At 44.6% G+C, this 24,118-nt stretch overlaps 1 protein-coding gene across 9 annotated transcripts in view; it reads right to left on the reverse strand.

The window, feature by feature from the left end:
• The window catches only part of MET (MET proto-oncogene, receptor tyrosine kinase), a 91,568-nt gene extending 68,980 nt beyond the window's left edge, over positions 1 to 22,588 (reverse strand). Inside the window, exons 1-4 of one of the 9 annotated variants that reach the window (XM_030015296.2) lie at positions 22,264 to 22,425; positions 14,773 to 14,899; positions 4,008 to 4,091; positions 1,292 to 2,506 (exon numbers count right to left, since the gene is read on the reverse strand). In XM_030015296.2, coding sequence (XP_029871156.1) covers positions 1,292 to 2,491 — 1,200 coding nt within the window. In that variant the 5' untranslated portion in view covers positions 2,492 to 2,506; positions 4,008 to 4,091; positions 14,773 to 14,899; positions 22,264 to 22,425. Of the gene's footprint in view, positions 1 to 1,291; positions 2,507 to 3,879; positions 3,885 to 4,007; positions 4,092 to 14,772; positions 14,900 to 21,076; positions 21,142 to 21,680; positions 22,094 to 22,263; positions 22,426 to 22,501; positions 22,523 to 22,567 lie in introns of those variants that run through there. The other 8 variants (XM_030015292.2, XM_030015293.2, XM_030015299.1 and 5 more) reach the window with 8 other exon arrangements.
• Positions 22,589 to 24,118: the final 1,530 nt, after the last annotated feature.

A 24,118-nucleotide genomic window follows, 5' to 3' on the forward strand; every position in this document is an offset into this window, starting at 1 on the left:
AGACCCTACCTCTGAGCACATTCCTGCTACTGGGGAGAAGCCACGGCAGCTCTGTAATGGATGCTTCTCCCCAGACCACTCCATCTCACCCCTGGCAGTGACGAGCAGCCCTTCTCTTTCACACAAGAGGCTCCCACCTCCAACCAGGGCACATGCCAGCACCCCATCCTGAAGCCCTGTGCTGGGCAGCCGTGCTGAGGAGGACTCTGGTGGTATTGGGGTGATGAAGGCCTGTGGTTCCCACCCTCACCCCGAGCCATCCCAACAACGGGAAATGATAGATCCCATCCATCTCCCAATGCAGGTTGAGCTGTTGCTCCGTCCTGACGCAGGCCTCATCTTGGCTTGCGAGGCTGAGCAGAGCCCTGTGGTAACGGCTCTGGCCCTGCCCTCTGGTAGAGGACAGTGTGCCACCTCTGAGCTCCAATTTCCTTGTATTTGTTAAAAGAAAGCTCCCCGGAGAGGACACTTGAGGCCCTGCTGCTTAAGCAGGTACAATTCAAAGGTCTAGAGTTCCATGTTTCAAAATAAATGTTAGAAGTACCCGACTCCCAGATTCTGTATTTCCTTTACAAGAGCTGACACCGGCACAGACACTGGCCAGAAGGGAAGAAATAACTTCTGTGCTTCCTCCACTCACAATATTCCAGATGGTTGGAGAGCAGCAACCACCTGAACACATGGTGTACGGAAGGGCAATCCTCCCATCCGAGACTGTCGGTATCCTCATTCAGATACACTTTTCATAGACATTTCTTTCATTAAGAAAACTGATTTCAGTGGGACCGTTTCTGTATCAAGCATGAGTAACTGTATTACAATCTGGCTCTTCATGGCATGTTCCAAACCAACTCTTTCATTTTTTTCCAAGGAGGGCAGTGATTCAGCATTAACATAGTTTAAAATATGAGTGATATTTCAGGGACTCCTCAGTGCACATGGATACGAATGTTAATGAATAATTTTTTGAAATATTAAAAGAAATAACTGCCTAAATGTTCCATTTTTCTGCATCACAGTCTCTCAAGAAAAACAATTACAAATTTAAGAAAAAATCAACTTTTTTTTTCCCCCAGTTCCACTAGTACTTTTTTAGCACCATAAGGACCTCAGTGATTTCCATACTCAATTTACAGGAACTAATCCTTACAGAGATGAATCATCAGCAATGATAAGTAATCTGAAATGATCAGGGACTTACATTTTGTAACTGAGGGGACGGCTACCTGGCAATAGAGTAGGCAAACAGAGAACAAGAGTCCCAAAATGTAACAAATTAATTGTTGCTTACCCTGTTCAAGCAGTATTTGCTCTCTTTTCCGTAAAAGTGCTGGAGACATTTCATGTTTTGCTTGTCGACGATCTTGTTGAAGAACTCGTTGATGGTTCGCACGGAGACGGCGCAGACAGCAGATCTGTTGGTTGGTTCGGAAGAGTCTGGTTTGCTTTGTGCAAAAACACCATAGAGAATATCATCATTCAACCCAAGGCCCATTTCGTGGGCTAGAGCTGCACCTGGCTTGCTTACGTAGGCAGCTTGCAAAATGTTGAATACCTCCTTTCGGATGGATCTCTTTCTCCGCTTTTCGGTAAAAATACACTCAAGTGGCATTTCCATGTAAGAACGCATCTCTGAGTCTAAAGTGCAGAAGCGGATAATTCTTGTGTGAAAAGCTTGGGAGTCGAGAGATTCTCTCTGGACAGTCAGAAAATAGACAAAGTGATCGTTTTCAAAGGCATGGACATACCTAATGGGATACGAGCTGCGGAACTGAGGGAGGATATCTATATAAGACTGATCTGTGAGAAATTCAAAACCATCCTGTGTTTCTTTTAACCTTCGAACCGATATTGAGTGCAGCACATGGGGAGGTTGAAATGTAGAGGTCACAGTATTTCCAACAAAGAAGTTGACAAACCTGTCCTTTTCGGTCACCAAAACTTTGGTTCCTAAAGTGCTTACAACACAGTCAGGACAATTATCTGTCTCCCCGTCCACCTGGGGTGAATACATGCAGTGCACCTCGCTTTCGATGTCAGCGGGGTTGTCAGGGTGAATGATGTGACGGTGGCAGATGCCTCCGGACACACTACCGCAGCTGATGAGCTGGTCATCATAATAAGTTTCTAAGAGTAGTGCCATGTTGACATTATCCCTCCATACACTGTTAGATAAATTGGCTTTATCTTTGCAGTCTTCACATGGCGCACAGTCAGGGTTCTCCAAAATGGGCCCAGTCTTGTACACAGAAATGTTCTGGAGATTTTCATTTAGTACATAGATCTTGTTGACTGCTCCAATATAAACATGATGCTTGTACAAAACTACATTCTGAATCGGTGTTTCTGCAACAAAGTTAGGAAGATCATATTTTACACTCAAATTCATCTCCGATTTTTTAGCTGCTTCTTTGCATTGTCCATGGCTCCTCTGCAGCAAGGCAAACAGGAATACGATAAACCCAGAAGGATATGCAGTAAAAGGCTTCATTGTCAGGGATTTAATCTGTCAAAATATATTTAAAGGAAAGAGTGGTTATATTTCATATACTAAAACATCAGTTTATCAGTCAACAGAAATCCATTTCTAGGCTGCATGTATTAGCTTAACTATTTCAGCTTAGGAAGTGTTGTAATCTTGCTTAGTGTCATTAATAGTCTTGTGCTAGAAACTGCTATGATCACTGTTCTTCATGGGTACCCACTTCACTGCTTTTAGAACAAGTCACAGAAGGATTTTCTTATGATGAATTTTGCAAGACCCCTCGGTGCGTTGTACAGCAGCAGAAGAGAGATGACTACTTCCACATTAGCATTAAACCAGCTGACTGATACGGTTTAGAACAAGATGGTGCACAGGTAGCTGAAAGCAAATCTGCTCAGGACACTCAGGACACAACTGCACACAAAGCAGTTGTAGCACTTCAGTGTGTGGATATAAGATATTTGGCAAGTTCCTCAAGAGGCTGAGCTGGTTTTTTAGCACAGCTGCTCAAAAATGAGAAACAGAAAAGACATGAAATAATGTGAAGATTTGAGCTGGAAGTAGGCTTCTCTTTTACTCTGTTGACATTTTTTATTAACTAAGGAAGAGACCTTTCTCCACCAGACCAAAGGAAGAAACCCTTCTCTCTCCCCCTCCAGCTCGCCAAATCACTGTCTTTCATAAGGGCCTGGTTTGGAAAAAAGAATGTTTTTTTCAGCCAGCTCTACTTCTTGGAATAGTCATTTTCCCTAGTGTTGACAAGGTTTTGTAATATATTGTTAGAATATTTTATGCATCATGTGGTGCCTGGCATGTGCAAGTTTTATTTTAGGCCTTGTACCACAGCAGTAAGTCACTCTGGTGAACCTTTACAAGATACAGGCGTATCACTGTATTGTAAACAAAGGGGTATCAAGTGACCTACAGCCATTAACTGATGAAATCAAACAACCTAGCACTTTTCTTTTTTTTTTTACTTCTCCACACAATTGTTTGATGTGGCTTGAAAACCCAAAGGCAGATGACTAGTGTGATATTTCACCCCCTCAGAAGATCAATTAAATGAACTGTGGTTATGAGCGTTTCGGTGCAGTGTCCACACTATGCCCTGTCACACCAGACATTTTCTGTTAATGTCATGACACAGTTGTTAAGCCAAATTTAGCTTCTTCATGGAGAAAACAATTATGCATTCTAACAGCAATATGATCACATACTTTGGGAAAATACTTATAGTTTGGCTATAGTTAAGCTGTTGTTGCTAATCAAGAAATGCTATGACCACTGAAAGGATTTAAAATAGGCAACCTTGAAAATTACAAACTAATAACAGGAATCTGTACTGACTTTCTCCTTCATTAAGACTTCAAGCAAAATGAAGGATGACTATAGACCAGAGCTGTTTCAGCTGTGTATAAATTCAGTGTTTTCACTAGATTGGTTAAAACAATCCATCAATAATTCTCCTGCCTTCCTTGTGACATTTTATTTCAGTGTCCACTGAACTCTTTCTGTGCCTTACCTCATTAATTACACAAAATAATAGGTTTTGGAAACAAAGAATTGTTCTTCTTCCCTGTTATCTGGTAAGAATCATGACCAAGAGCTGGGGGTAAAAATCAGAAACACAGGCTATTTGCAAGTATTAGCTGGTAAGAACAAGTCACACTTCTGGTATTGAGAAATGAAGATCTTCCTTCAAATCAACAACATTTTCTGATATTATTTAGTGATAACAGAATCCTGGAAACAAATCAAACATGGATTTAAGTTTAAAAGAAAAAGAAAAGAAAAAAAGAGCAGGGTTATTGCTACAATTAGAAAAATGCCCCAGTACACAGAGCGCTGACTTCTATATTGTATAGGGCAGGAAACAGTTTTCTCATCCTCTGAAACTTCTTGCTATTACAGAATTTTTCCTGCTCTGTGCTGGGATGAAACCAAGAACTTTCAAAGTTTGTGTGAAACACCCAGAAGTCACACCCTATCCAAGAACAACCGTGTTCACGTCCCTGCCTCGCCAGCACCGAGCAAAGGTCCCCGCAATGGGAGGAGTGGGAGCCTGGTCTGGCTGTCTGTCTCCTTTCAGCCAGCTCTTCCACCAGAGGAACTGCTAAAACTGATACACATTCCTGCAGATTCACTTCTGACGAGTCAACATGTTCTGACAAATACTAGATTAAGCAGAAAATTCCGAAAGTGCTCTATTTCTGACACAATGCGGAGGCAGGTATATTGTTTACTGCAACGACTTTAAACCCACATAACAGAGGTGGCACTGCAGTGGAGAGAGAAGACAATAGGTGGGACGATAGTTTGATGAGGATGAGGCTGATCGACCACTAACACAGGAAAAAAGATACAAGGTTACTTGACAGGCACCTACTTCATTGCAGTATATTCTGTGCTATGTTCTTGTTTTAGTGTGTTCCCAAACAGATTTCCCACCCAGTATGCCCCTCAGGCTTCAGTTTACAATCCTTCCCATTCTTCCAGTGTCCAAAAAAAAGGATCCCTAGCTGTCCAACAGTAAATATCAGTGCGCACTGCAGAGGGATTTAGAGCCATAAATACTGTCTGACTTATTCTTTCCCTCAAACCATATCTTGGGATGTGAGGCCAGTATCCTTGGACAGGCTACTATGCCTACACTCAGTGAAACAGTGCTGGTTTGAATCTGTGCTCCAGAGACAGAAAATTCCTCCTTAGACTCCTTTAGCAAGTAAGATCAGAACCACAAATCTAAACAGCAAGAACGAGGGCGGGATTCAGTGTAATGGAAAGGATGCCAGGAATAATAGGTACTGTATTTCACCACTACAGGAAGGAAAATATGAGCAATAAATGAAAACCAAGTCATCTTTGCTCTCATATTTGAGCTCCATCATGGTGTCTTCCTTTGTATGCTTTTGAGGTGTTTCAGCCATTCTCCCAGACAGAAATCTGCTAATTCCCACCTTCGGGCAGCTCAGGCTCAGATTTAGGGGCAGCTCTAGGGAAGATGATTCCCCACAATGCATGTCTCCAGCACACTGTGAATCTTTCCTCAAGGTGCCTGAAATCAGAAGGCACGTGTTCTACTGTGAGACATTTATAGCTTAGGGAGGACATAGGAGTTATGTGAAGAGTACAACGTGCAACTCCTTTTTTTAGGTATTTGTTTTTTCACAGTCCTTACATCATATAAACTCCACTGTTCCTCAGTGAGACTCCCGTGACATTCGGTGCCTCTTTTTATCTGCATTTGACCCAGGGTCTTTCTCTATTCCACTGCTGCAACCTGCAGCACAGAGCAGCTCTTTCGTAACCTCCAGACCGGGTCGTTGCAAACACACTTCACTTGAATAAATCCTGAAGAAGCAGGGAAACTTTGGAGAATTAAAAATTCAGTCCCACATCTCTTCAAAGGTCCAATAATCCCAGTTCTCCTTAGCCCATACTCAAATTAATTTCAGTTGAACTTAAGCACTTAAAGAGTTTTGCCGAATTAGAACTAAAATACTTAGGCTACTCTTTTTGAGTCCAGGTCAAAGAACTAGCTGCTGTCTATCACTTGCAGAAGGAAAACAAGTAATCCCTTTGTTTCTCTACTTGGTTTGAATGATGGATGCTGTTCATTCTTTTGTGACCTTCCCGTGACTTGTGTGTCAGTGTGTCTTTCATGTGTCTACAGAAGACTTGTAAGCTTTGGCCTGCGATAACTATCAGCAAGCAATAGCTGTGGATGGATTATTCCTTTTGTAAGAGATATTTTCAAAGCCTGTGTCATGATGTGCTCATTTTTCCATCCCTCAGCAGACAGTAGCTTGTATAACTGATGAGAAAATGGATTTTGGTCAACTGTTGCAAGTGGCTAGTAATGATGTGTCATATTAGTGTGCTTGGCAACCTCAAGTGCTATGGCTGATGCCTCCCACCAGGCTTGGTCTTGAGTGTTTGTGTACCATTAACAGCTTCCCAATGGCAATCTTTTTCCTATAAGCTTCATTCTCCCCAATTACGGCCTGGGTGATAATTTATAAATATTGAATATCATGTCTCTCCTTCAAACTGTTTGCCACTGTACTGACAAGTCAGGCCTGGCCTTACTGTGGAATAATGTTCAAGCTGTCATATGCAAGGAAGCCAAAAACTACTGTCATGCTTGTTTTCCTAGCCCTCATTTCAACGACTTGGGTCCCATTTAACTCTCATTACAAAGCACTCCACGGATCTGCACAAGCTAAGACAACACGCTGACACGAAAGCATTTTGTAGGTCGTTTGGTGCATCTCATTTTTCCTTGCTTTATTACAGAAAAGGAAATGACAGGGTCCTGTGTATCCCACATAGAGCATGTTCGTACAAGAACACGTTTAGTCCTCAGATAGGTCATTTCAGGTTAGGTAACAGCAAAGCCATGTTAATTCGTATTTCAAAACTCTGTTATCAGCAAATGGTAGCCTTTTCCCCTCTTTAAGGAAATATTTGATAGTATAGTTCTATATTTTTTCCAGTGGGACAGTACGTCTTGTTACTTTGGGCTCTGACAGACTTCTGGTGGCAAATTTATATAGGATAACCCTAGTGATTACTGCTCGTGAGAGTCCAGTTGGCTTTGCTATCGTGGACCAAAATCCGTGTCAACTCAGGACTGGATTCCCTGTGGATCAGAGGCTCTGCCGTGGAGGCAGCATCATCATTTAACAGGAGAGGGCAAATGAGAGAGGGAGATGATAACAGCTCCATCCAACTTTAATCTGTTGTTGCAAATCTGTCACAGCACTGGCATCAGCTTCAACAGACTAAGACCACAGCGGACATGTCTTCATCAGACTTTTCAATTAATTGATTGCATCTGCAGACAAGATAGGTCATATGTAAAACACTTACTGAGGTTAACCTATTTTTGATGTCCACAGATTAAAAATATTCTTAAGTCAGAATTGCTAACCTGAATTGGCTACCTTGAGTTAAAAGAACTGAGAGAACAAGGAAATTTGAGAGTAAATCAGCAACAAACATACAAATAATCCCTGAGTTGAATTCCAATGGCTAATCTGAGTTAAAATCCACGTTCCCTTGTCTTCAGCACTATTTCAACTCTAGTTTAGGTTACTCATCCTGACTAGGATGGGAACGTAACTTTCCTGCAGCGTGATATATACGCTAACATGATGAATTTTCCCAATGCATAGAGTCACAGGAATTAGTAGCAGTGATTTAGGTCATAAATTCATCCATAACAGGGCTGGGAGGTTTCTATGGTACTGCAAGAGGTGTGTGTGCATGCAGATGGCTGATGGTGAAGAACTGGTGGGCAGGGCACAGCCTAGGCAATTGCTGGAAGATCTACCATTAACTAAATCCTCTGCATATCCAATGCAGTTGTGTGTGTCAGAAGAAATTGCTTTCATTAGCATGTTCAACTGATCTGTAAGCCTTTGCTTACAATATTCAAATACAAAAGAAGAATCTAAATTCTCCCTGCATAAAATATACTCTTTAATATACACGGTCCATTACTGGGTCCAGTGTACCATTGTAATTCACAGCAGCTATCAATAGAAGCATTTTTGTTGTCTGCCAGGTTTATTTTTAACAGGCATTAAAACACAAGAACACTGATCTATCCTTTGCAGTGGAGAAAATGTTATTCTTATACTCATTTAGCACTACTTTTTTGTACATGTCCTACAGTGCAGTAAAGTGTAGAGTGTTTTCTTTGAAACTTGGCTTCAGATCTTAACATCCTAAAGCCAGCTCATGTCTTGGGTCTGTAGCACAACTGGATTTATTTAATCATTTTTTGTTGTGATGGGCTACAATGGCACTACAGGTTAGAATCATAGAATGGTTTGGGTTCCTTCATAACAAACCTCAGCAAACACTCACTGATATATTACGAATGAGTGGAGCAGATCGAGAGCTATACATTGCTCAGAAAGACTAATTCAAAAGGTAGTATACAGCATTTGCTGGGATTCAGGGAAATTTCTCATGTGAGGAAGTGGTACTCATTCTAAGGGATGAGGAATTAATTCCACAAAGAACAGGAACTAGAAAAGAAGTTCAAAATATACAAAGAATCATTGAAAAATGGGGAGGAAATACCCACAATAAGGTAGGTCCTTCGTTGTTTGTTCACGCTTGTATTTCCAGACGGATTTGGATCTTTAAATACATGAGGACAGCTTTCCACATCTGGATGCATAAGGATGGGAGGATTTTTTTTAAAATTATGATAGTGTTTGGTGAAAGCAGGAAAACAGAAAGTAAACTTTGAAAACCACAACACTATTGATCCACTCCATTCATGTGAAATGCATGTCAGCAACCGTGGGGTTTCAGTAAGAAAATACCTCTGATGTTATTGTGGGTCTTTATCACTACATTGGCAGTAATATAAATCCAGTTCTAGCACAGACTTAAACTCGGTATCTGCAGCAAATAATTCAACCTGATAAATGACATGTGAACAACTTGTTCAGTCCAAGTTGAAAAGGAGCTATGTGTGGGGTAGAATAACATTATGCTTGTTATTGTACATGTCATGACAGCTAATACAGAGTAAGGTTGGTCTTCTGTTTCAGGTGAATGAATATGGAGATATTTGGGTTTCACTCCCACTTTTTCATGTGTTTGGGCAGACTAATTCGTCTCAATGTATTTTCACTGCATATGCAAAGCAAAGACACACATGGTTTATTGACTCTAACCAGTTGAGATAAATGCAGACATATGCCCTGGTTCACCAAGGAAGTCATACAAGCTCAGATAAAGATGCAAGTCATTTCTGGTGTCTATAAAAATGCCTTACAGTAGGAGAAAGCAGTTTTCTTGTAGTTCTGAGTCGATCCTGTTGATCAACTTTTTGCATGAGTCTGAGCATTTTCTGGTTATCTGTACAGAACGGGGACAGTGTAATTTCCTTGGAATGTAGTTCCTCCTTTCTTAAAAAGCCAAGTTGGCAAACCTGGCTGCAAGCACAGTTTTAGCTCAATTCCCTTAACTACTCTCAGCACTTACTTAGATTTTCTACTTTATGCTTTATGGTTATAACATCTATGTACCTGAATTCTTGTATTGAAATGCAGAGCAGATTCTGGAAGCCTCTCCTGTCGTGTAAAGCTAACAGCCTTCCATACTGTGATAATTAAAGGAATGGCATGGGTCATAAAATGAAAAAGATTAAAAGGCAGATAGCCATGAGTAACCAAGACAGCATACAGATTTGATCTAAATGTTCTAACAGCAATTATGAATGATCTTGATGCAGGGCATTTCCTGCAGTTTAATTGTCATTTGGTGCTAATGGTTCTTAGGAGTCCCTGAGACAATAACTCTTCATAGCCAAACATTAATGTCTTAAAAAAAAAAAAAAAAGTTCTGCACGTTAATAGATAGTGATGATAAAGTATATTATATGAGAACTGTACCAAAGGATCTACATGCACACCAAATTATCGAGTTTCCTTTTGAAGTCATAGTAAATATAATAATAACAGCAACTAAAACCCAACAAGTCCCTGAATTCCTTCAAGGTGTGGTACAAATACCTAGGATACCAAGCAAAAGAAATTGTGCTGGCTGTGCTCTTTTCTCTGAAAGAGCTGGCAGGACAGTGTCAGGCAGCAGCTTTTCTGCTCTGCGGGCGCACATAAAGCATGCCACTGGGTGCCATGACTTCACCCTTCTCAGTCAATGTGTCTCCAAGAGCCACAAGGCAAATTAGTGACAAAACCTAGGGTCAAGGATTTCCAATAGGTTGCTGACGCCTTGCTTGATACATAGCTCGTCAAGCCGAGATGTCACAGTCAAACTTTGTGCAGGGTCCCAGCGAGATCAGCACATCTGTAAGACTGAGCCGAGCCCCTGGATTTGGAGAGCTCACCCAAGGGCTGGAATGAGACTGTCAGCTCTCCTTTACTCAGCCTGCTGGGAGTGGCTTATCCAGGTAAAGGAAAAACCGGGAGAAAGCTCTGCTTGCGGACCCGTGCTGGCACCGCGCAGAGGCCTTTAGGTTGCCTCCAAGCCCCCTCCTTGCGTATCGGAGCTTTTGTGAGGCTGCTGAACTGGTCTGGCCTGGCACGGCCCCTTGGGCCGATACTGTGATCTGTCCACATGTATTATATTTAGTGCTGGAAAGTAGACAGACTCCTTCCATGCCCAAGCTGGCCCCACAAGCAGTATAACCACGATCACGTCATGCTGTGTTTGAGATAAGTAGCCCCGCCAAACACAAACTGCCTCTATGCAAAACTAACTTGGTGATCTTTGCCCCAAGTAAAAACATGGTGCAAACCCTCAGAACAGCTACAATAAAAGTGAATTGGCTGTGTTTGTAAACCGGCTAGTGAAAGTAATTAAGTCTATATTTATGCCTTAGCTTAGCAGAACACATCCTTTATCTGATACCAAAGTTAATAACCTGATGGTCTACTTAGCTTCATAGCAGCTTTCTGATAATCAAACAGGAGCAATGTCAAGGATAGTGTTCATTTCCCATCTGTGTTTGGTTAGGAGGTTATGACCTTTTCTTTTTAATGCTGACCTCGCTTTTGTCACTGCAAGTTTATGTTATTGCAATGCACTTTAACTGATGCCCTACTTTCACTCAGTTTAGAAACTGAGTTAATGATGGCTCATTGGCATGACTGCTGCCTTGCTGTGAACCTGTGATTCATGATCTGCTTCCAAGGACTTTACGGTATTGGTGTTCATAAATCCCGAAATGGCCTGGGACCAGTCTATCTGACATCCTGGCTCTCACCAGAGGCAACAGTGTCACAGCTGCAATCAGTAGAGTGGCTGATCTGGAGCAGCCTCAGCTCCTGGTTCTTGGCAGATGTCCCTCAGCGAGGGTCTGTCAGCCACAGCTTTTATTCTGAAATATTGTGCTGACCTTCAGAAGATGCTGAAAAGCTCAGTAGTTTGAAGAAAGTGTTCAGGGGTGGCTGAGTTGTCTGAGTTTTTTCATGCTAACAGGATCTTTTTTTTTTCTGAACGGATTTTTCAGCTGCTCCATTTACTTTCTTTCAGCCTGTCCCCTCCCCTTATTTTTGGGAGACCTGAGGACCTTAAATGTGCAACCGCTGCTTTCAGGGATTCTCATTTATACAGGGCCTGGTACCAGGTTTTGGACTTGTTCAGACCCTGGAGTGTCTCCTTTGGAAATCAAGGAGTTTGAGAGATAAGCAAAGAGGCTGTTTCCAAACTTCAGAGAGTATTTGCCTTTCTCATAGGGGCGATATGAGGATAAATTAGCTCATTCTTACAAAACACCTCCAAAATATGAAGGGCTTAGTGGTGGTGTTTACAACAGGCACAGCACAGCAAGGCTGAGCTGTAGGACAGTGCCTGCCGTAGAGGAGCTGATTTAAAACCCTGGTCTTCATCCCTGCACAAACGGGTTGGCCAAAGGTCTAAATGTGGGACTAGGGCTTGGCTCTGCCCCTCTCTGCCACCTGCCCTCCCCTGGGTGCAGGCAGCCTCTGCCTGCGCTCCCCTTCTGCCGTGCGAGATCCAGCATCCCACCCCGACGGCCGTTCCTCGCTCTCCTCCTCCTGTCCCGGTGGGAAGATGCAGACGGTGGAAGGCGTGGATGTGAATCCTCCTCGGCAAAGTGGTCCTCGGAGCCGAGCGGGCCAGGAGGAAGAGAGGAGATTGAGCGCGGGACTGGAAGGCTGCCTGTCAGCAGCAGGACCCGTCTGCAGCGCCCGGCTCCATCCTGTCTGGGGATCGCAAACGAGCTGAGCTTGGAGCTGTAACCCAGCCAGGACCAAGGGCCTCTTACTGCTCCACGTGATTTCTTCCCCTGCAGAGCTGGAGCTCAGGTGAGATCCAGGGAATATTCAGCACAAAGTGCAGACACCGGTTAATCTAAGCACCTGAGAGCTTTGTGGCCAGCGAGCGTTAGCTTTCTGGATCCCTTTCTTGGACTTATGCCCTGAACTCGCTCTAAACCCCATTTTAGATGCCAAAGTAGCCTCTCTGGATCTTACCCATAATTCTAAGCTTGGTCTGCTTATCCAAAAGGAAAATAAAATGGCAGCGGTAAAATTGGAAAAGTCAGTTAATGTATGCTTTTAATTTAGTACTTCACATTACAACAATTGCTCCTGAGCATGAGGTTTTGTCAAGTAGTTGATACCACTGAATTCAATACTTTGGGCACTGAGCAAAGGTCAATGTCATTTAACAAGAACATTTTCTTTAACAACCCTGCTCCTACTTAAAATATTCAAATTATATTGTATTGCTTATTAGCACCATGTATGTCATGTCCAGATAAAAAACTGGACTACTCGTGTGATTAATAATTACTCACTTGATAAATTTAAATTTGAACAAGATACAGCTGTTGGGGGTGATGCTGGGACAGATCTAAACTCTTACACACCTGGACTTTCACGTGAAAGCCTGGTTTCAGACCTAAGGTTTGTCAGGATAAGTTACATTCCTTTACTGTGAAGCCACCACCTTTTCCAAGACTTGACTACACAGTCTTTATGCAAACAATATTCTCATCGATTCCTGTGATAGTTGAGCTGACTAAGGACTAGAAAACAGGGTGCTTAAAAGAGCCTGAAAGGCAGAAGATCTGTTGACACAACAGAATCTCACTATTACCTCATTTAAAATGAGCAATAGATGATACAGGGTAAATACCGAGATGTAGAAGGCATAACTTAACAGGGATGATAGGTGCAGAAGAGTAAATCTTTAAAAATCTTATATATTGTTAATGAAGATAATCATTACTCTTTAAAGAAAGACTGAATTAACCTACACTGCATTTCCAAGTAACTAGCTAATGGACACGGGCATTATCTTTTCATATGTCTTTGAAATCCCTATAAACCATGCCTAGTCAAATATTTGACTGATGGGCTTTTACCCCTTTTAATAGCACGTGATGGAGGTCTCGGTAAATAACCTGCCTTCAGATTTGCCTTTCCCAGAAGGGAAAGGGGTACTTTCTTATTCTTTAGGCACCTCTTATTGCTCCTTGCTGTTTCCTGAAAGGCTTTTTGTACTGTGAAAACAATTCACTGGTTGTTACCTTATTTTTGTGCCCCGCAGGGATTTCGGGCGCGTACTCTCCTCAGATAAGCAGGAAGCTCTCCCGCTGCAGTCTGGGGAACTTTGGAAGCCATGCGTGCTTATCTGCAGGCAGAGGTTGGCCCAGCTTGTGTTTAGTTTACAAGTGTAGTAGTATTTGCATAAAAGGAGTTCTTTCAAAGCATGTTATGTGAAAACCTCTCAATTTGAAAACAAACAAACAAAAAACCACTCAGCAATTTTCAGGAAGCAGCAAAGATGTCTCTGAGCTCTCCCCCAGTTGATTTTATCATGGCAGCTTACATCTGAAGAAGAACAAACACATACTTATTTTTGTAAATGTGTTTTCAGAAAGAAAGAAGAGTCCAGAGAACTGGTAAACAGTCCTTCTGACTGATAATGACCATACATGGTGTTTTCCCTTTTTAGCCCTACAGGAAAAACATGGGATTCAGTTCTGCAATTAGAAGGTCATTAATGATTTTTGTGATTTTATGCACGCTGTGCTGACTTTACCTACCTACTGTCTGGCTCTCATCTCTCCCAACTTCTATTAGCACACTCTGCATTCAGAGCTCCTCCTCTCATGTAGCCTGCCATAGTTATCCAGGAAAAGGTAACTGTTGTTGGTCAGGTCTTTCCAAATATAACCAGGAGAGGGAGGGAATCACCCTGTTCTCACAAATGGGCATGCCTTGCAATCCATCTCTTTTGTATACAAAAGGTCGGGATAATACGGACAAAAATCCAATGGAATATGATATAAAGAATAGGAACTGAATTCTATGGGATTTAATGGAAGATAAAATGTAATGGGTTTTTAACATATTGCAGTTCTGAAGCATGAACAGAATTGATATTAAATTTCATAGGATAGTTCAAAAACTTATAGTAAGGTTCCCACGCCAGGTAGATTCAGCAGGATCTTCCCATTGTAGAAATCTGACTGACGAGCCAAGGTGGAGACCTGGCAAGTTTTGGAAAATGTCGCAAGAGAGGACATCCCCAGACAAGGAGCTATTTAATCCCCCAAGAAGGCAAAAGGACACAGTGAAATGTTGCCACTGTGCCATGTTCTCTGGTGATTTGTATGGAAGGCCAGTGTTTGCAATTCCAGGAAAAAAAGACATTTGGGAATTTCATATTCTGACTACAATGTACTTAATAAACACTAAATACTAGGAAATCATGAAAACAAAGCAAAGCATAGAAATAAAGCCATAGTACAAGTGTGGGTCCTCTACCTGTTCTCAGCACTTGCATAGTTTCTACTGAAGGTGATGGAATTTACTTGTATCCAGACACCCTGAGTTTAATCAAAGGCACCTACATACTGGCTGGGGGAACACCCCCATTTACTGTTTGGAAGCACTGCAAACACAAACAAGGATAAAACTCATTATCATGCAGCACTGCGTCCTTGAACATGTACAGGAAGGCAACAGCAAAGTGGATGCCAATGTTTTCCTTCATCAGAAGGGTTAAACAACAGTTAAGATGAAGTTTTCAATCATCTACTGTGGGCTAAATTGCATCTTCAAACACCCACAACATTTTCCACTGACTTGAATGGATGGTAAACACACTTTTCAGGGTGAAATTTGGATTATGTTTTCTGATGCAGAAGTGCTTAATCACATAGGGAACTCCACATTGGCTCACTGCTTCACTGGAGTCCAATACTGTTTGCATTCTACCTACTCTTTAAAGCATTATTAATACTGTGATTGTATTTATTTTTTTAACTGCAGCTTTGGGCATTTGGAAGAATAATATCAAATACGGAGTATTAACAAGAAACGTTTTTCCCCAGGAAAAATATTGGCCTCTAATCCGAAGAGCAAAAGCAATAAACCTAAAGAGTTTAAGCAAAGGTTTTGCAGGACAGTAATATGTAACATTTAAAATTTTTACCCACTTTCTAGAAGTAGACAGGAAAACTGAATATAACTCCAGTAATTCATTTAACATTTTCAATAACATTAGGAAAGAGGAATTAATCAACTTTTGACATGAATTCAGCTACCAACACCTTCCATTGTCCTCAGCAAAGCTGCCTCTCTCTGCTTTATCCTGCTTTCTCAGACCCAACTAATAGAATCTGGTATTTTGGGATGAGAAGACACATGTCGTGAAGATGCATAAAAATGATATCATAATACCCATAACAGATACGGGGATATATAATAACAGATAAAAGGATATACAATTCCCATAGCAGAAATCCTAATACAATTTTGGCTGTATAACAGTCTTAAATATAGAGAGAAATCCAAGCCTCAGTTACCCCAGCACATATCTGAAGACAGATGAAGCTTGTGAAGTTATTTCAGTTTTACAGAGCAAAACACATTCTTCTGTAGTCATGCATTTGGGACAACCCACAGATTTGGGAATTTTCTCAAAGGCTGGGGCTACTCAGAAACCTGCTACCTTTATCTTCGTAGGATCACCCATGGTGGGGGCATGAGGACGGGAGAAGCAAACCCCAATGTCTTAATAAGTATCTCTAATGGTCCTGAAATTTTGGTGATTTAGTTTGGGCCGACCAATGCAAAAAGCATTCTTATTCACAATAAAGATAAAAGCAAAACAGTAATAAAAAAAGTACGTCTCTAGACACTCACGTGGCACAATAGACCTCTACCAAGCTTAAAACCATGCTAGCTAGAACAGTTTCAATATGGAAAAAGCGAAGTAAACGAAAGGTGAGGTTCAGCATCCAGCTCAAACTAGAAAATAAACAAAGAAACATCTCCTAAAATAAGGGGAAAATAAGTAAGTTTGGAATTCTAACTGTAGATGGTTTTCATCTGCTCATTAGACATGCTCAGAAAGGATTTCTGTTTCCACAAAATTTAGACAAAAATAAATAGTTCCTGCAGGAATTATCAATTTGTACAAATATTAATGAGAAAAAATTCATGTGGAAAAAGATACCTCAATCTTCTATTAAAGTTGAAGGAGAGGAAATCCATTTTGCAAATACCGTGCAAACGCACACAAAGGCAGAGCTAAACCCAGCGTCCATGACGGGTCAGTGGCAAAACTCCCAGGGACAACCACGAGGCCACAGTCTTGCTCACGGTTCCTACCAGCACAACCAGAAAGGGGGGTATAAAAAGCAAGTTGCTTAAGACCCACGTGTGTTGTGGGTTTGAGCCATCGTGGCGGGTGATAGAGGGACTGGAATGCAGCTGAGGGCAATCTTCTGCCAGATGTGGGCAGAGGCAGCAGCCGGCACAGCTGGAGCTGGGCACGGACATCCCGCACCGGGGCCATGTGGCTCTCAGCCCTAACAAACGCTCGGCGTAATCAGTCCATTAGTCCGGGTTTCTCCCAGTCCCAGACAGTTGTTTAAAATGAGCATCATTTGAAGCAAACCAGAAACCTTAACACTGTATTCAAGAAATAGCTGTAACTTCACTGCCTAAATTCAGGGTGGTCCAGCCTCGTTACTGTTATAGGCAAAATGCCTTTTTGGGTCTCGTAACACCAACTCTCCCCTCTGAAGGGGGTTCAGCTGCGGCGCACAGAGGCGCGCTGCAAGGTCACAAACCTAGGCACCCCAGATACCAAGAGGCAGGAGTATTGTATCTGCTTTATTTTTTGGTCATCTGCCCATATCTACACAGCTGAAAGCCCTTCAGGTACTGCCTGCAATCCTCCTGCAGCTGGGCTCTCACCTGGAGGCCACTTGTTGGGCTACTCTTCACTCCATAAAGAGAAACAGAAGATTTTAGGGGACTCTCTTCAGTCACAACCAAAGCTGTGATTCTAGCCATTTTATAAAATAAATCATACATTTGGCAAATTTCATATCCTTATGCTGAAAGAACATCTGCCTGAAGCCAAAAACTTCTTGTGTGGGAAGTGAGCAACTTACATTTATAAAATTGTCAATAAAAGTTAATTACTTATTGCCTAAATCTAGCCGTCTTTATAACTGTGCCGCCTCAATTAACTCAGTCTGCTTGTAGAAGTGTAACTGAGAGGCCCCTATGCTTCATCATCAACTCCAGAGCCATGCTATTTTGAAAATAAAAGACCTGTATCCTGTCCAAAAAATAAACTCTGGAGGTGACTTGCCATGTTGCCATTTTGGATTACAAAAAAAAATACTCAGCCAACACACAGGGGAAGGCTTAATTCCAGCAAACACACACATAAACAGGAAATCTCTCTCCAGTCAGAAGGTATTTTTCCTTCGTACAATGGGGTTCAAAGATGTGTCATCATATAGTTTAAAACAATTGCTAAGGAACCTTACCATTTCCAATAGTTTAGGAATAGAGTCGGCTTCCACAGTCGAAAGCCTGTCCGAACTTGCATGGGAAGCACACAAACACTAACAAATATATGCTGGCTTAGGCCAGCGCAGAGTTTTTAATCAATAAGCATGTCGAGCTGGGGGACGGGGAGGGGAGGGAATCAATTTTCAGAAGGCAAATGGTAACAACTGTAGATTTAATCAAATTGCAGCTGCAATCCCTTACTATTCTCAATATTTTTGAAAGAAAGTAGCTCCATGGCAAAGAATGAATTTCAATAAATGTCACATATTTAGTTATATTGTTGATTTTTTAAATTTATCATGCTAGGTCACTGATCCTTCGCAGAAATGATACCCATACACGTCAAAAAGATTCTGATACTGTTTAGTTGGATAAACGTCAAAATGAAGGAGCTACGGTAGAGGAAAGCAACTTACATAGAAATTGTTATTTCTCTGCGTCTACAGGAAAAAAGATACGCCAATGTGACCCTTCAAAGAGAGGTTAAAGCTGCAACGTACACAACAAAATGGATAGCTATCAAATACCATGGCGATGGCTGTGGTGTGAACACTTGAGCAAAATGAAAATCTTCTGAAAGCATTCGGCAATTTTCCTTTCGCATGCATTTGCAACCAAATTTATCATGAATCAAACGAGATCCCTTCCGCTGCCTTCCATACAAAAGGACAATTGCACGTTCATTTTCTTGGGATAAGTGGAAGAGACTATCACAGAGCCGTAGGATGTGCAAAAAAAGGGATCTGTTTAGGTATTCTGAGCTTATTAAACTCCTCAGCATTACAGAAACTCCTCTGTTATTGACACCTGCTTGAAAAATGAAATGCTCCGAGGCATTCCCTGCCCTGGAGACTGGTGTGCCAGGGGAGAGGCGGAGGAGAGGGGTTTCAGGGCACCCACCACCTCCCCGTTTGCACCACATGCCCTCTGCGCCTGGGTTATGGACACAGCCTCTCCCTAAAATATGAGGGTTATAAAACCCTTAAAATTTGAGGGTTATAAGCCCCTCAAATTCTTTATCTCCACTTCTGTTTTCCACTCTGATATTTGCTGTACTCAATCGCAACTAATTCAAGGAAGGTCCATCTGAGCCAAGGGGACTCCGGTCACCATCCAGCCACATCAAGTGACTGAAAAAGACCACAGCATGACTAAAAAGTCCCAGAACAGATGAAAAAAAAAAAAAAAAACAACAAACAAACCACCTCAATCTACTTGGTAACACTGTTTCCTTCAAAGGAGTTATATCCTAGACCAATTTGGTCTGATAACTTTACCTCTCCTTTATTCTTCTAACGTTTAAAATTGGAGGAAAAAAATACTTTATCTTCTTGTAGAACATCATAGTTTTCCTGAAGGCAAATAGCTTGGCAATTTGCTAGATTTGTTAATGCTAGAGGAAACAAGTTAGCACACATACCGTGTGTTTGAATGCCTTTGGAAATTAGATTGAAACACTGATTTGATTTCCTAAAAGGTATCTTAAACAAGGCAAGGTTAGAGATTTGGAGAGTAATGAGAATTTGTGTGACTTCAAACAGCTCTACATAAAACAGACCTGATATTCCGGGGGGAAAAAGGTCACCTAATTATTCGTTTCCTGAAGGCCCTGTCTATACTACATTTCCCCTGGGTAAGGAAACTGATTTAAAAATGGCTTCTGCTAACGTGCTTGCATCAGTTGCTATGTACGAGATATAGATTTGTTAAAACCATTGCCAAGAAAAACACAGCATTTTTACACGGAGAGAACAACAGAAACCTTCCTGGCTTGGCTGTAGCAAAGAGGTGCCATCCACAGAATCCTCCGCGGTCCTGCCTCCTCGGTGACGGCATGCTGCTCGGGACCACGTGGCGTGACCATCGGCAGCGAGTTGCATGGGTTTAATTGCCAGCTACAACCTTTGCATGGGCGGCAAAATCACAGGCTGTGGCCACGGCGGACAAGATGCACAGGTCGATGGCTCGGCTGAAGGTAACAGCCTAATGAAACATGAAATTGTGCCACTGAGTCGAAGGCCAGCCAGCGAGGCAGCAACGGAGAGGTGGGAAGCCTGGACACAAGGGTGTCACAGGAACCAGCCACGAAGGCGTGGTTGCCACCCAAAATCTTAGGAAGGTTCATTTGAAGTATCACACATTGCACCCTGTTCCTTCTCTATTGTACCAAACAGAACCTGTAACTCCCTTCTGGGTTTCATGTTTCTGTAGCATTCCAGAGAAAGCTATTCAGCTACTCTATGGCTTTCTCATTCAAGAAATGATGTGTGTTTCTGTAGTGCCGAGAGAGCCCAAGCAGGATTTCCCTTACACTAGATATTCCACAAGCACACGTGGAGATGCAGAACCTCTCCTTGCTTCCTGCCTGAAGCGAATAAAGTCTAGACACACCACCACCACAAAGCAATCGTGGTACAAAGCAGATCCCCCAGAGGTCTGGGACTCCCGCTGCTGCAGCTCTGGCTCTCTGGCTACCCCTGTGCAGCATATTGCCGGCATCAGGTTCCCTTTGCGGCCGTGAAGGCAAGGCTGCTGCTCTTGCACTGCAGCCGGCTGTGCCAGTTAGTCTCTGGAGTCCTGGAAGCCAGATATGGGAGGCAGCAAGCTTTGAATTTCTCTGAGTTGAAAAATACCGAGCAGCCGCTTGCAGATCATAGAAGAATGAGAGTAGGCGGGTTGGTCCCTTCAGTTGCATCGGACCAGCAGGAGGAGGTTGCAGGTCGTCAGCTAAGGCACCAGAAAACTATAAATGCAGGAAAATCGGGATGGGAAAGGCAGTCCTGGGAGGACAACATTTGCCACTCAGTTTTGCATTCATGAGCTGTTCATTGAACCTCTGCTAGGTTTTGGCTTTCTGGCTGACTTGCCCTGACTCAGTGTGCTCCATCCATCTACAGGGAGCTGCACTGCCATCTCCCCTGAGCAAATGACACCTCCACAAACCACTCTCCAGCCACAACATGTGCAATTTAGTTTAGCAGTAAAGAACTACTATGCAGTGGTTATCCACTAGAGGAAAAAAAAAAGGGACAAAAAAGCCCTATAGGATAATAAAGACAATTCATTCCCTCCCCACCAAAGAGGCAAAGCAGCTGACTCTCTTTTCTGTAAATAGAGATGAATGTTTTACAAAACATTCCTTTTTCCAAATGATTCAGTTTGTATTAGAAGACGGTCAGAAACAGAATCATACAGTGCTGAAGAAGGATTAGAGCACACAAAGAACAAGCGATACAGTCATTCTCTAACTTACTTTGTTTTCAACATGCAGCTCCTGCCAAAGGCTAGCTTTTTGCTCTCGCAGTGTATGATCTGTAAACATTTAACCAGCTCTTAGAGAAACATGTGAGACACTTTATCTTGCCTGATTATGTATCCAAATCCCTCAGATCTCAAAAAAAAAAAAAAAAAAAGAAAAAAAAAGACACCATCCTCCTTTTGCTGGTGGACAATGCAAAACACCTGTAGGAGGAAAGCAAATGAACCACCACACATGGCATAGGTTCTTTGGGAAGAGCGTGCATTGCAGCTTGAATAACCTCCCACAGGTTACAAACGCACGGTTTGTTAAACATCGCCGTTACTTGATTATTAATCCCTATTTTAAGACGTATGTGCGAAACTTCCAATTTCTAAGGAGCGCATTTAGCATTTATAAAGCCAAAGACCACCTAATTCAATGCCGGCATGGAAACAGCGATGGAATGCCATTACACGGTGCGAATTATTTACCATTTGAAGCAAACCCCGCTTTTCAAAAATGGGGAGAGAAAAGCCCAAACCGCAATACGAGCGCAAGGCAGACGGTGAACGCCGCACGACCATCAAGTACGAATCCCCAACTTGGGGAATCCTACCGGCTCGCCCCGAGAGCTCCAGCCTGACGGAAGGCGGCCGGCCCGGCCCCCGCGAACCCCCCACCTCCGAGCCACCGCTTCTTTCCCGGTCGGAACTTCCCCGTCGCTCTTGCGGACAGCCCCGCCGCAAAGCAACCGCGGGGGCCGCCGCCGCCGCCGCCAGCCCCGCTGCGCGCTCCCGCCGCGCCCGCGGAGCGGCGAGCGGGTAGCGGGGAGCTCCCCGGGAACCGCTGCCCGCCCTGCCCTGCCCTGCCCGCGGCAGCGACTTCGCGGCCGTCCGCCGGTCCGGGCGCCCTGCGGAGCCCGGCCGGGCAGGGGCGAGCCGGTGCCGGTGGCTCACCTGCCCCCGCGGCGCCCGCCCGGCGCGGAGGCTGCCTGCCCCGGGGAGGGAGCGAAGGAGGGAAGGAGGGCGGGCAGCGGCGGCCCCGCGAAGTTCCCGGGCGGGGCGCGGCACGGCACGGCACGGCTCAGCACCCGGGCCGCTCCCCGTCCTTCCCCCGCTCCCGCCTCGTCCCGCTCCCCGCGTCCGTCCCCCCCCCCCGCCCCGGCTCGCCCCCTCCTCCCCGCCGTTGCCGGTCCTTACCGGAGCGGAGCGGGCTGCGCGCCGGCACCGCCGCCGGAGGGGCGAGCGCTGCACCCCGGCGGGCTAGCTCCGCCGTGCTCGCCCAGGCACCCGGCACAGCCCGGCCCAGCCCGGGCGGGGCGGAGCGGGGCGGAGCGGGGGCGCAGCCCGCCGCACCTCCGCGACCCCGCGGCGCGCTGCCCGCTCCCTCCCGCCCCGCCGGCGACAGCCTCCCCGGCCCCCCGCTGCCCGTCCCTACCTGGGGGCGGCGGGGGCTGCGGGCCCCGGCGGGCGGGGGCTTCTCTCCCTCCCTCCCGCCCGGCACCTGGGCTGCGGGGCGGCTCTGCGCGCCCTTCCCTCCGGCGCCTCCGCCGCGCTGGTGGCGGCTCCCAGCGGTAAATCAGCCGGTCCCCTCGGCTCCCTCCGCCCCTCCGGCGCGGTCCTGACCTGCCGGTGACTCACCACATCGCAGGAGCCCGGGTGCGCGGCGGGGGGAGCCCGCCTCCCCCTCTCCCGGCCAGGCTCCCCCAGCCTGAGGGCAGGAGGGACGGCCGTCGCTCCCCAGACGGGCAGCAGCACCACGAGGGGACCCTTGGCGGCCCTCATCCCGCACCCGGCGCTTTTCAGGCCGAGCGGGTGCGGGCACGGCCTCCCGCGGCGCTGGGCACCGCCGGCTGCCTGGGCCGGAGCGGTGCGAAGGCTTTGCCCGGGGAGGAGGGGGCTTGGGCACCCCCGGGCTTGTCCCCGGACCCCGCAGGCTGTGCGGGAGCCAACGCGTTCAGCCCGCGTCGCCCCTGTCGGGGTGTCGGTGCGGGCTGCGCTCCGAGTATCCGTCCACGTGTAATCGGGAGCAAACAACCTCACTTCGTCTAGACCGTCGAATAAGGTGCTTCCGACAGGGTACTAAACGGCACGGGTCGGGGTCTGTCCCCCGCAAGGTTTGCAAGGCAGACGGCGGTTTCGTCTTGCGGAGGCGCTGGGAAACCGAGGCACCGAGCCATGCCATGTGCACTTGCCGGGCTGCTGGGGGACTGCAAGTCTCGGCACCGGGGCCTGCACCAGAGGACCCATCTTTTTTGTGGTAATGAGTTTCAGCAGCTACTGATTTAAACCAGATTTTAAGTGAAAGGCTCCATATTCCAATACAAGTTATTGGAGACATCTATTTTCCCTTTGCATGCTTCCTTTTTTGGCCCCAACTCTGCTCCCCTTAATCATGCTGTTTAAACCGATGAATGTTTTGCATGAGTAAAGTACGAGGAACTGTAAGAAACATTGCCCAGTTTCATGATTAACCATGGGAAAAATGTCAGACCTTACATCAAAACAATTTGGGAGGAAAATTAAATAAAGTATTGTATGTATTTGGTTTAGGCCTGGGGTGTCACCGGGATGCGTATCTAGACAAAGCTGTACATCAGAACAAAATGCTTTTAAAAAGCAGTTAGCCAGCCTCCCGCTAATCTGCATCAGCAGCACTTTCACAATTTGTTTATCTGTCTCCTCTTTCCTACGGGCTTTTTGGCACTAGTGATGAAGACATCCAACCTAGCTATAAGCCAATTCTCTGCAAAAACAAATGTGTGATCGAGGCCGCGTGTAACCTTTTATGTGTTTAACTACTTGCGAAATTCAACAACAGGTAGCAAGAAAGGCAGCCCATTTCAATAAGAAAGATGTAGCAAGGCTACAGGTGAGGTTATACTTATTGCCACCTCATTTCATGTATGTTAGCAACACACTAAAAATTACAGCAAGTGAGAGTAAAACCAGTCCCTTCTCCTGCTCCCTGAAAGATAAAATTGCTAAAAACTGACCAGTGATACAGATGTTCCGACTGATCCCATCTCATTTCTTTGAAGTCCCTGGAAATCTG

Source organism: Aquila chrysaetos, chromosome 5 (genome assembly GCF_900496995.4).
Source record: "Aquila chrysaetos chrysaetos chromosome 5, bAquChr1.4, whole genome shotgun sequence".
In the NCBI taxonomy this organism is placed as follows: domain Eukaryota; kingdom Metazoa; phylum Chordata; class Aves; order Accipitriformes; family Accipitridae; genus Aquila; species Aquila chrysaetos.